This window comes from Salmo salar, chromosome ssa05, assembly GCF_905237065.1.
Source record: "Salmo salar chromosome ssa05, Ssal_v3.1, whole genome shotgun sequence".
NCBI lineage: Eukaryota > Metazoa > Chordata > Actinopteri > Salmoniformes > Salmonidae > Salmo > Salmo salar.
The window spans coordinates 74270422-74283521 of NC_059446.1; the positions used below are offsets into that span (position 1 = coordinate 74270422).

The 13100-nt window shown below is 42.3% G+C and overlaps 2 protein-coding genes across 3 annotated transcripts; both read right to left on the reverse strand.

Annotated features, from left to right (window-relative positions):
* Nucleotides 1-474: 474 nt before the first annotated feature.
* On the reverse strand, nt 475-9554 carry LOC106592219 (nuclear factor 7, brain). 2 transcript variants are annotated; one of them, XM_045718856.1, is made up of 6 exons: nt 9278-9554; nt 5594-5689; nt 4889-5122; nt 4722-4786; nt 1508-1617; nt 475-1252 (listed from the first exon to the last, which is right to left on the reverse strand). In XM_045718856.1, exons 1-6 carry the CDS (start codon nt 9278-9280, stop codon nt 684-686), a joined length of 1077 nt encoding a protein of 358 aa, XP_045574812.1. In that variant the 5' UTR covers nt 9281-9554; the 3' UTR covers nt 475-683. The 2 variants fall into 2 exon arrangements, with proteins under 2 accessions (XP_045574812.1, XP_045574811.1); XM_045718855.1 differs by having other exon boundaries at nt 1508-1623.
* On the reverse strand, nt 9290-9775 carry LOC123743165 (E3 ubiquitin-protein ligase TRIM41-like). Its single transcript, XM_045718857.1, has one exon. The coding sequence runs from the start codon at nt 9773-9775 to the stop codon at nt 9290-9292; it is 486 nt and encodes a 161-aa protein (XP_045574813.1).
* Between the last annotated feature and the right edge of the window lie 3325 nt (nt 9776-13100).

Here is a 13100-nt window from a genome sequence, read left to right on the forward strand (position 1 = left end):
CCCGCAGGGAGTGGGGTCACGGCCAGTGTCGCCATTGTACAGCACCCCTGGAGCAATTAGAGTTAAGTAAAGTTACCTTGCTCAAGGACACAGGAACAGATTTATATATTTCTTTTTATGGGGAAACAACTTGGGGGACACAAAGTCTATCTGGAGGGGCCATGCCCGACTTTGCCAACCCATAGCGCCGGCGCTGTTTGTCCACAAAGCATAACCCTGTCTTCACCAACAAATACATGGTAAGATTACTTAAAAAGGACACCACAAAGCAGTTATTAACAGAATATGCCCCTAAAAATAAAAAAAGATTTTAGAAAAGGATGAACTCAAAATGGATAATTTGATAATTCTAGCTAGTAAATAGTTCCTGAAATACTCAACATAATCAAGAAAGGTAGTGGACACCAGGGCCAGGTCCCCAGCAAGCCAAATTTGGCATGTGACATCTATCCAAATAGATGGCATCTATCCAAATTACAACTTTTTTATTTATTTTTTGGTTTAGAACATGTCACATAACTATACTATATAACTACCAACTGGTCTACCCCTGAAGACATCATGGAAAGTAAGTACTATTTTATACATCCTTTTCTGGTTACTAAAAAGACGTGAACAAAACCTGACCATGACGTCAGAAAATATATCATAATGACGTCATTGCAACCAGTTTGTCCGCTGGGTCAGTACCAGCAGACAGTCAGTGGGTTAGTGTTGCGGCCCTCCATGTACGGCCCGGGGCAGAGGCATAAGGAACACGGGGAGACGAAGCTGCACCATGAGGAGTGGAGGAGAACCATGCTGTCTGCATCATAGAAGGACACCCTCTCCCTGTCACAGTCTAGGCACAGCCCCACCCTACGAGGCCCGACCTGGGCCTCAGCCTGAGTACCTGGGTCACCACCAGCAGCCATCAGGGGCGTCTCCACACCATCATGGCTGAACACCAGGCCCTTCTCAGGCTTCAGGTGCAACATTATCTCCCTCTCTGGAGACAGGACTGACTGTTTGCCGGAATCTTCCTTCACCTTCAGCCCCACCCCCCAGTCCAGCTTCCCCCCCACCTCCACTTCCCAGTAGTGCTGCCCTGTTTGGACGGTTTCTGTGGAGACGACGGTGGTGGTGGCGGCGTAGTCACGGTAGTACTTGAAGCCGAAGCCGCCCTTCCGGTCTGCGTGCCTGACACTGGCCCCACCCTCTGATACCTTTAAATAGGAATCATCACTGCTGCTAAGGGTGAGGCGCACAGGAACTGAAGGGAAGAGTTCAACAGACAGAGAGAAAGATGGAGTTAGAAACACACACTTTCCCCTGTTCTCTTCCTCACCTGGTTTCCCCAGTCAGTCCTCATTCTCACCTGGTTTCCCCAGTGAGTCCTCATTCTCACCTGGTTTCTTCAGTCAGTCCTCACTCTCACCTGGTTTCCCCAGTCAGTCCTCATTCTCACCTGGTTTCACCAGTCAGTCCTCATTCTCACCTGGTTTCCTCAGTCAGTCCTCATTCTCACCTGGTTTGACGACCTTTAGCATCTCCTTCCACATGCAGAAGGGCAGGTGAGTCTCGTAGAGGCCGAGATTGAGAGAGTCAGGGGTCACAGACAGACCTCTAACCCTTGACCTGTAACTGAGACAGACAGGGTTGAAACCACCACAAAAAGTTTACCATTATGGAGTTAGACTGTCTGGAACAAACATTTCCTATCACAGCAATACTTCATCATAGGGACACTGGTGGCCATATTGGTCTAAAAGACACGACACATCTCTCAGAAGGCAGGACAGGACATATACATACAGTACCAGTCAATAGTCTGGACACACCTACTCATTCCTGGGTTTTTCTTGACTTTTACTATTTTCTACATTATGGAATAATAGTGTAGACATGAACGAGGAAATAACACATATGGAATCATGTAGTAACCAAAAAAGTGTTAAACAAAACAAATCCAAATATATTTTATATTTGAGGTTCTTCAAAGTAGCCACCCTTTGCCTTGATGACAACTTTGCACACTCTTGGCATTCTCTCAACCAGCTTCATGAGAGAGTCACCTGGAATGCATTTCAATTAACAGGTGTGCCTTGTTAAAAGTGAATCAGTGGAATTTCTTTCTTTCTTAATGTGTTTGTGCCAATCAGTTGTGTTGTGACAAGGAAGGGGTGGTATACATAACATAGCCTTATTTGGTAAAAGACCAAGTCCATATTATGGCAAAAACAGCTCAAATAAGCAAAGAGAAATGACAGTCCATTATTACTTAGACATGAAGGTCAGTCAATGCGGAAACTTTCAGGAACTTGCAAAGTTTCTTCAAGTGCAGTCACAAAAACCATCAAGTGCTATGATGAAACTGGCTCTCATGAGGACCGCCACAGGAAAGGAAGACCCATTGTTATCTCTGCTGCAGAGGATAAGTTAATTAGAGTTAACTGCACCTCAAATTGCAGCCCAAGTAAATGCTTCACAGAGTTCAAGTAACAGACACATCTCAACATCAACTGTTCAGAGGAGACTGCGTGAATCAGGCCTTCATGGTCGATTTGCTGCAAAGAAACCACTACTAAAGGACACCAATAAGAGAAGAGACTTGTTTGGGCCAAGAAACATGAGCAATGGACATTAGACCGGTGGAAATCTGTCCTTTGGTCTGATGAGACCAAATTTAGATTTTTGGTTCCAACCGCTGTGTCTTTGTTGTGAAATGCAGAGTCGGTGAACAGATGATCTCCTCATGTATGGTTCCCACCGTGAAGCATGGAGGTGTGATGGTGTGGGTGGGCCTTGCTGGTGACACTGTCAGTGATTTATTTAGAATTCAAGGAAAACCTACCCAGCATGGCTACCACAGCATTCTGCAGCAATACGCCATCCCATCTGGTTTGCACTTAGTGGGACTATGATTTGTTTTTCAACAGAACAATGACTCAAAATATACTTCCAGCCTGTGTAAGGGCTATTTGACCGGGAAGGAGAGTGATGGTGTTGCATCAGATGACCTGGCCAACACAATCACTCGACCACAACCCAATTGAGATGGTTTGGGATGAGTTGGACTGCAGAGTGAAGGAAAAGCAGCCAACAAGGGCTCAGCATATGTGGGAACTCCTTGGAAAAGCATTCCTCATGAAGCTGGTTGAGAGAATGTCAAGAGTGTGCAAAAGCTGTCATCAAGGCAAAGGGTGGCTACTTTGAAGAATCTCAAATATAATATATATTTTGATTTATTTAACACTTTTTTGGTTACTACATGATTCCATTATGTGTTATTTCATAGCTATGATTTCTTCACTATTACTCTACAAAAATAGTAATAATAAAGAAAATAAAGAAAAATCTTTGAATGAGTAGGTGTGTCGTCTGTGATCTGAATGACCCACAGGGGGAAAAAAAGAAATAATACAAAGTTGGACACGAAAAAATACATTTAACACTCAGTCAGCCTGTACTGCTGCTGTCAACACACAAGACAGGCAGAGAGGAGGAGGAGGAGGAGGAGGAGAGGAAGGACAGATGTTTTGTTTAAAAACTTCTTAGGGATAAGTTTCAGGTTTGAAACTTCAAAAACGAATAAGAAATATCAGTTTTAGTAGAGGGACACAGTCTTGAAAATTCGTGTTTGCTCAGGCCATGAAGACATTACGCTCCTGCTAAAATCGGTTTCCTATTGAACATACTTCTTTCCGAAACAAATATTATAGTTTGATTACATTTTAGGGTATCTGAGGAGTAAATACAAATGTATTTTGACTTGTTGAAAAAGTTTAAGGGTAGATTTTCGGATTCCTTTCTCTGTATGTTGAACGAGTGGATTACTCAAATCGATGGCGCCAACTAAACTGACTTTTTGGGATATAAAGAAGGACTTTATCTAACAAAATGACACTACCTGTTATAGCTGGGACACATTGGATGACAAATCAGAGGAAGATTTTCAAAAAGTGAGTGAATATTTAATCGTTATTTGTGAACGTATGAAACCTGTGCCGGTGGAAAAGTATTTTGATGTGGGGTGCCGTCCTCAAACAATCGCATGGCATGTTTTCGCTGTAATAGCTGCTGTAAATCGGACAGTGCAGTTAGATTAACAAGAATTTAAGCTTTCAGCCGATATAAGACACTTATATGTACATAAATGTTTAAAATCCATAATATTTATGATTATTTATTTGAATTGCTCCAGTTTCATCGGACGTTGTGCCGCTAGCGGGACTCCTTGAACATAGACTGCTGACACCCTGTGGAAGCCATAGGAATTGCATCCAGGGAGCTAATTTTCAATATGACCTTTCTCCTGCAATTCTAAGAGGATGGTCTCTCTCTCAAAAACATTTTGGTTGTTTTTTCTTTGGACTTTCTCCTACCATATCTATTGTGTTATATTCTTCTACATTATTTTAATGTTTCTATAAACTTCAATGTGTTTTCTTTCCAATGGTACTAATTATATGCCTATCCTGGCTTCAGGGCCTAAGCTTACAGGCACGTCATTCAGGAAGTGGAGAAAAAAAGGGCCTAGCCCTAATTAACACTTTTTGGGTTACTACATGATTCCATATGTTATTACATAGTTTTCATGTCTACACTATTATTCTATAATGTAGAAAATAGTAAAAATAAAGAAAAACCCTTGAATGAGTAGGTGTGTCCAAACTTTTGACTGGTACTGTATATTTGCTCATGTCATTGTATTCACGTGTGTATATTTAATGTTTTTGCACTTAGGTTTGGCTGTGTCCTTCATCTTCATCCCCTCAATAACAGGAAGGCCTCTCTCACTCCACCACTGTGAACACACATACACACACACACACACGTATCAAATGACTAATTATGAAAGGCAGACCACAAGACAACCAGTAACTAGACTCTGTGAGACTCCTCTCACCTCTAGAAAGTGGTCAGACTCAGGTATCTCCAGAGCAGACTGCAGAGTCACTTCCATCTCCCTCCCAATCATCAGCCTGTTCTCTATCACACAATCATTCTTCAACATGGCCGCCACAGTTGTCTTCTCTTCCCTCTCCTGCTCCTCCTTCAACTCCTCCTCCCTCCTCCTCAGGAACTGGTGCAGCTCCTCAAAGCAGGAAGAGATGTGAGCCGACAGGCTTTTAGACTTCTCCTGTGATGGGATGGAAATGTTTGACTGTATGACACACCACTTTCTTCAAGCTTTACTAAAGTCACATTCACAGATTAGTAAATTATTCAATACAATAAATACATACAATACAACTTTATTGTCCAGTAGTTACAGCCAACAGAAATGTGTCTACTGCTCCGTTCTCAACCCCCACAAGACAGCACACATCACACATACAGTTGAGACGAGCACAGGGTCAAGCTGCAGTGCAGCGCCATTGGATGGAGAGTATGTTGTGGCGTTAAGGGCCTTGCCCAAAGGCACAACGGTAAGGGAATGTCTTGAGAATGTGAACCCAGCAGCCCTCCAGTTGCCAGATCAATTCAGTTAGTTTTGGGCAAGATGAAATCTATTAGCGTGGTTGGGTTGATAATTGACATGTTCTATGCAGTGTTGCATGTTTTCTGGACTATGTGTAGGTGTGAGTGAGAGAGAAAGAGATGCCCTCACCTTGGTCTTGATGATCTCAGAGGCCTGCTGTTGGTTCAGTCCTTCTATTTCACGGTTCTCTTTCACCAGGAACCCCAGAGCTCCCCTCAGAATATTCTAACAACACAGAGACCAGGATTCAATCAAATGCCCCCCTACCAAGCAAGAATTTTTTTTAAATAAAAAATGTCATGTAATCTACTCATTTTGCAATGGGGCAGGGATACATTTTTGACGTTTTAAAGCTAATTTACTGCAATTCTACACATTTTACAGTGACTTATGCCATGTTAATGATATCTGAGTGAGAGTGACTAACAAAATCAATGGAGGCACCCTGGAGGTCAGGACCCCTGGGCATGTGCCCTGCGTGCCTGGTCGGTATTCTGCCGACTAACTGACCCTCATTAACTGGTCAACGAACGGTAAGAAAATGTCCAACCAGTAAAATGATGTGACCAACAGAAAATACTATCAGAGATATGTATATACATTTTTTATTTCACCTTTATTTAACCAGGTAGGCAAGTTGAGAACAAGTTCTCATTTACAACTGCGACCTGGCCAAGATAAAGCAAAGCAGTTCGACACATACAACAACACAGAGTTACACATGGAGTAAAACAAACATACAGTCAATAATACAGTAGAAAAATAAGTCTATATACAATGTGAGCAAATGAGGTGAGATAAGGGAGGTAAAGGCAAAAAGGCAAAATGATGAGATGCTTATGTTTCCGCCCTAACAATGGGAGTCGTCCCAAGGCGGGAAGGCAGGCGACAAGATTAGGCCCAAAATAAGCCCATAGAAACACATTGGACTTATTTTGTACAGATTTTGGCGAGAGTGAACCTCTCGCTTCGCCTCTTCCTCTCTGATACTATGCATGCATACAAGGGCCGGACATTTTTCATTAAGCGCTTAATGGAAACATGCAACAATAGCGAGCCTATCGTCTTACAGTCAAAAGGCTATAGCCCGGCCTCCCGAGGGGCGCAGTGGTCTAACATCCTGACCAGACCGGACACGTCGCCTGCGTGAGCGTTGCAAAATAAAGGTGCACATACTGTACATGTTATTCAATCATCGCACCCACACTGCTCACACGCATCAGCGAATGTCTGCGTGGACATGCGCTAAAATAGAACTTGGTTCTATTTGTGATGCTCAACACGCTGCAAGTCCTGCCTCTCCCATCTTCTCATTGGTTTTCAGGAGAATATACCCTCATGGGTGATTGAAAGATGAACTGAGGTTCACACTCCAGTCGGTTCTTGTAATGTACCTTACAGTTGGTTGCCAACCGCCAAATCAAGACCAAATAAGAAGAAGAAGTCTGAAGGAAGGAGGAGAGATGACTAGAAAATAATTTGGTTTACCGTTTTATCAGTGAATTAATTGTCAGAGTAGAGGACCTTGTGCATTTCAGGTAAAATAACAACCCAATGTTTATATCCCAGAACAAATGAGCTAGCAACAGCAAGCTAGCTAGCTAAATTGCCATAAATGTTTATTGCTTTTTGGCCTGTCCCCAAATTAATATAATTGGTTCAGAGTTTGTTTTGATATTTCAACCTGCGTGTCCTGATAGCGTCTGGTGTGGGGGGACAAAAATCAACATGTGCGATGGCGCACGCAGACGCACACGTGCGTGCGGTCTGGTCAGAATGTTAGGCACTGCATCGCAGTCTTGCGGCGTCACTACAGCCTGGGGTTCGATCCCAGGCTGTGTCACAACCGGCCATGACCTGGTGTCCAATAGGGCGGCGCACAATTGGCCCAGCGTTGTCCAGGTTAGGGGAGGGTTTGGCCAGGGGTGTTTTCCTTGGCTCATTGCGCTCTATCGACTCCTTGTGGCAGGCCGGGCACCTGCAAGCTGACAGCGGTCGTCAGTTGAATAGTGTTTCCTCTGACACATTGGTGAAGCTGGCTTTCGGGTTAAGCAAGTGGATGTTAAGAAGAGTTGCTTGGCGAGTCATGTTTCAGAGGACGCATGACTCGACCTTTGCCTCTCCCGAGCCCGTTGGGGAGTTGCAGCGATGAGACAAGATAGTAAAGATCGTATTTGGACCGCAATTGGATTTCATGAAATTGGGGAGAAATAGGGGGGTATAATGAAAAAAATGAAAAAAGTCTATAGCCTATTATTGAACATGCAATTCCTGTAATGAAGTAGCTAATTAAACGACATGCCTCATTATTTAATAAAATGTTTTAGGTTTCAAACTATTTTTTGGCCTCCCAAGTGGCGCAGTGGTTTAAGGCTGTGCCACTCGAGATTCTTGGTTCGAGTCCAAGCTCCGTTGCAGCCGGCCCAGCGTCGTCCAGGTTAAGGGAGGGTTTGGCCGGCAGGGATGTCCTTGTCCCATCGTGCACTAGCAACTCCTGTGGCGGGCCAGGCGCAATGCACTCTGACACGGTTGCCAGGTGTACAGTGTTTCCTCTGACACATTGGTGGGGCTAGCTTCTGGGTTAAGCGGGCATTGTGTCAAGAAGCGGCTCGGCTGGGTTGTGCTTCGGAGGACGCACTGCTCTCGATCTTTGCCTCTCCTGAGTCTGTACGGGAGTTGCAGCAATGGGACAAGACTGTAACTACCAATTGGGGAGAAGAAGGGATAAAAAAAAGGTTTCAAACAATTTTACTGGCTTAAGCTCACATTGCAAAGTGGTGGATGATGCGCTGATAGTCAACGGTAGGCATGCTATAGCCTATGCATCCAAATGGTGAATGGGAGGCACGCTTTACGAGTTGAGATTGAGAAATAGAAATACCTACTTTTTAATGGTCGCCACAAGTTTTTAACACACGATTACATATAGAATTGTTATTTTTTTGGGCTTACAAAAGCTGGTTTCACTCCAGTAGCCTACTGGCTTTTTGAGGAGCTACTCTCATGCTGTCTGACAGGTGGTAGGCTATTCCGCTCCTCAAACTAGGCTCTCTGTATGTGTGATAAATAAAATGCATGACGACTAACGAAAATACAAATGAGCCAATTTAATTCCACAAAATGATGCAAATGAACCTATAGACTGATAAGCTTGACTGGTCAAATGTATTTTCGGCAGCTTTAACGGTTAACCGTTAACATCCCTAGTTGGGGGTCCCCCTAGCGACCGGGGGCCCTAAGTGACTGTTTATGTCGCTTATGCCTTTTTATTTATCTCACATTCAGAGAGCCTGGTTTGAGGAGCGGAATAGTCTACAATGCACCACCTTTGACATCTGAAGATCATTTTCCGCTTGAGGCGACATCGGCAGCATTTATTGTGAATGTGTTCTCTGTGAACATCTGGGAAATTGACTTTAAAAAGTGCATTGTTGGTATGCAATGCCCTTGTCTACAACGCACATTTGATTGAATGCTGGCCAGAGAGCCAACAGAGCTCTCGAACAGATACATATGACAAAGCTCCTTGTGACCGAGAGAATGCATGGCATGTAGCCTACTTTGGCATGGGTTTAACAGCATTTACAGATTTAAAGATTATATTTAGGACAGAGGGCGAGAAAGAGAGCAAGATTGAAAGATAGAGATTAAGAAAGAGATTAAGAGAGAAATTAAGAGAGAGAAAGAGATTTTGCAAGATTTATCAAGTTACTTACTGTTGTATAGAACATTAAAACACAGATTGAGGAAATTAAACATATATAGACTTGGAAACCTACAGACAAGCAAAGTTATATAATAAACATCTCTTACCATTTAAGAGGTTCACACAGCAGTATAAGCACAATTATAAGGTTTAAAAAGAACTGTGCTGCCATAGATCTTTGCTGCCTCTTTCACAGGTGTGAACTTGTGTCCCCGGTGCTTTTCTCCATCTCTGCAGATCACACACACCAACCTCTGGTCTGTCTCACAGAACAACTTGAACTTCTCGTCATGCTCTGGACACACCAGCTCTGAGGCTATAGTGTGTCCCTGCGGTGCCTCTGGTTCCCTCGCTGCGAGGCCGCTCTCCTCCTCCTCTCGGGCCGCATCTGCCATATTGGTCAAGACACGGTGAGCCCGGAGATCCTTCTGGCTGAAAGGGCCGCGGCACTCTGGGCAGCGGCTCTGGCTCTTCGCTGAGCTCCGCAACAGGTGAGCGCTGATGCAGGGGCGGCAGAAGGTGTGGTTGCACGGTAGACTCACCGGGTCGGTGAAAACGCACAAACATACTGGGCACTGGAGCTGCTCGGACAGGACTGATGTCATATCTGTATTAAAGTTCTGGTACACCTTTACTATTATTTAAATGTTTTTCTGTCTTTGAAAACCTCACTGTCTTGATCCTGGGTGCTCAACAGGTGAAGAAAGACATTTAAGTTTCACTGTCAATTCCCTTTGTTCAGAGTTCATACGTCGCACAACACATTCTCTCGCACCCTGTAAAACTAGCTGGACTGGAAATGTTCATGTTGGGGCCATCTGTTTAGGCCTAACTAGTCTTAGATAAGAGGAACCCCTATGAAACCTGTTACCACTGCCAGGTTATTGGTTCATTCCTAGGCTACCTATCAACTTTTTAAAGCAACACAATACTGTAGTGTCCCTCCAGGCTATCCTCCTGGACAAGCTTATCCCATTGAGGCCCAAGATAAAGCCAGTCAGCATACTATACCAATCCATCCACTTACTAAAAAGGCTAAAGTAGGGTAGATCAGCATTAGACAGACTTCTATAAGCAATCTTTAAAGTAAAACGGAGTGATCTTGAACAGGTTTGACTCTCCCATGGTTTTAAACACCCCAAACTTTGGAGGACATTGTATGAACTAATATTTTACCTGTGTTCTGTTACATCACACAGTCTTTTGATATGAACTCAAAATGTTCCACCAAGGACAACTGTTAAATTCCCAACGTATTGGTTCAACAACACCACTGCATTCAGAAATTACTACTTTACTTTTTCCACATTTTGTTCTGTTACAAAGTGGGATAAAAATTGATTTAATTGTCATTTTTTGTCAATGATCTACACAAAATAAAAGTGGAATAAAAATTCTAACATTTGTAAATAAGAATTGAACCCCCTGAGTCAATACATGTTAGAATCCCCTTTGTTAGCCATTACAGCTGTGAGTGTTTCTGGGTAAATCTCTAAGAGCTTTCCAGACCTGGATTGTGCAACATTTGCCCATTATTCTTTTCAGAATTCTTCAAGCTCTGTCAAATTGGTTGTTGATCATTGCTAGACAACCATTTTCAGGTCTTGCCATACTGTAGATTTCTAGCAGATTTAAGACAAAACTGTAACTCGGCCACTCAAGAACATTTACTGTCTTCTTGGTAAGCAACTCCAGTGTACATTTGTCCTTGTGTTTAGGTTATTGTCCTGCTGAAAGGTGAATTCATCTGCCAGTGTCTGGTGGAAAGCAGACTGAACCAGGTTTTCCTACAGGATTTTGCCTGTGCTTAGCTCTATTCCGTATCTTTTGTATGCTGAAAAACACCCCAGTCCTTAATTACTGTATTCCAAGCATACCCATATATGATGCAGCCACCACTATGCTTGAAAATATGTAGGGTGGTACTTAATGTGTTGCATTGGATTTTCCCCAAACATAAGTCTTTGTATTCAGGACAAAAAATGAATTGCTTTGCCACATTTTTTTGCTTTAGTGCCTTGTTGCAAACAGGATGCATGTTTTGGAATATTTGTATTCTGTACTGGCTTCCTTCTTTTCACTATCAATTAGGTTAGTATTGTGGAATAACTACAATGTTGATCAATTCTCAGTTTTCCCCTATCACAGCCATTAAACTCTGTAACTCTTTTAAAGTCACCATTGGCCTCATGGTAAAATCCCTAAGCGGTTTCCCTCCTCTCCAGCAACTGAGTTAGGAAGGATACCTGTATCTTTGGTGACTGGGTGTATTGATACACCATCCAAAGTGTAATTAATAACTTCACCATGCTCAAAAGGATATTCAATGTCTGATTTTTTTTTACCCATATACCAATAGGTGCTCTTCTTTGCGAGGCATTGGAAAACCTCCCTGGTATTTGTGGTTGAATTTGTGTTTGAAAATCACTGCTTGACTGAAGGACCTTACAGATAATTGTATGTGTTGGGTACAGAGATGAGGTTGTCATTCAAAAATAATGTTAAACACTATTATTGTACACATAGTCCATGCAACTTATTATGTGACTTGTTAAGTACATATTTACTCCTATACTAATTTAGGTTTGCCATAAAAAATGGTTGAATACATATTGACTCAAGACATTGCAGCTTTACATTTTTAATACATTTTTTAACATTTCAAAAAACATAATTCCACTTTGACATTATGGGGTATTGTGTGTAGGCCAGTGACGACAACACCTCAATTTAACAATTGTTTTCTTCAGGCTGGAACACAACAAAATGTGGAAAAAGTCAAGAGGCGTGAATAGTTTCTGAAGGCCCTGTATCCAGTAGACTACATTAGATCTGAAGAGACATTGTTTCAGAATGAGGGGTGCTGTAGCTCTGCTGGTGTTGCTGTACTGTCTGTCTGGGGTACATCAGTGTTAGACCTTCCAGAATCACCTTTATTCAAATATATTTGCATGTACAGGAATTCGACTGTGTGAAATGATGCTGCCACAATAAACAGAATATACAGACAATAAACAGAATATACAGACAATAAACATAATATACAGTGTGAAGAAAATGTTATTATGTGAAGAGACAGCCTTGAAAATGTTCATATTGTATCGTGTCATAAATAATCCTTGGTTCCTGCCTTTGCTTGGTAAAGATATGAGGGGGGCGACATGACCCCTCCTTAGGACCATCTGTCAGAACGCCCAGAATATGGCCTATAAGTTAAGTTAGGAGACGGTGCCAGACACATGCAGGAATCAACCCTATGAGCCATGCCTATGTAACTTGTCTGTGGAAGCAGTATTTAAGAGATCAAATGGGTCTGGCCCGACAGAGCTGACTTCTGACCGGTACTTTATGCATCTAAGTTTGACTGTGACCTCTCCAGCTTGCTGACAATAAATAATGATTCATTTAAGATTGACTTCAGGTGTCCCTGGTGTTGAATTTCCACAACAACTGACAAACAGAATATAGAGACAAAACAGAATATACAGACAACAAACAGAATATACAGACCAACAGAATATACAGACCAACAGAATATACAGACCAACAGAATATACAGACAACAAACAGAATATACAGACCAACAGAATATACAGACAATAAACAGAATATACAGACCAACAGAATATACAGACAACAAACAGAATATACAGACAACAAACAGAATATACAGACAACAAACAGAATATACAGACAACAAACAGAATATACAGACAACAAACAGAATATACAGACAAACAGAATATACAGACAAACAGAATATACAGACAAACAGAATATACAGACCAACAGAATATACAGACCAACAGAATATACAGACCATAAACAGAATATACAGACCAACAGAATATACAGACAACAAACAGAATATACAGACAACAAACAGAATATACAGACCAACAGAATATACAGACCAACAGAATATACAGA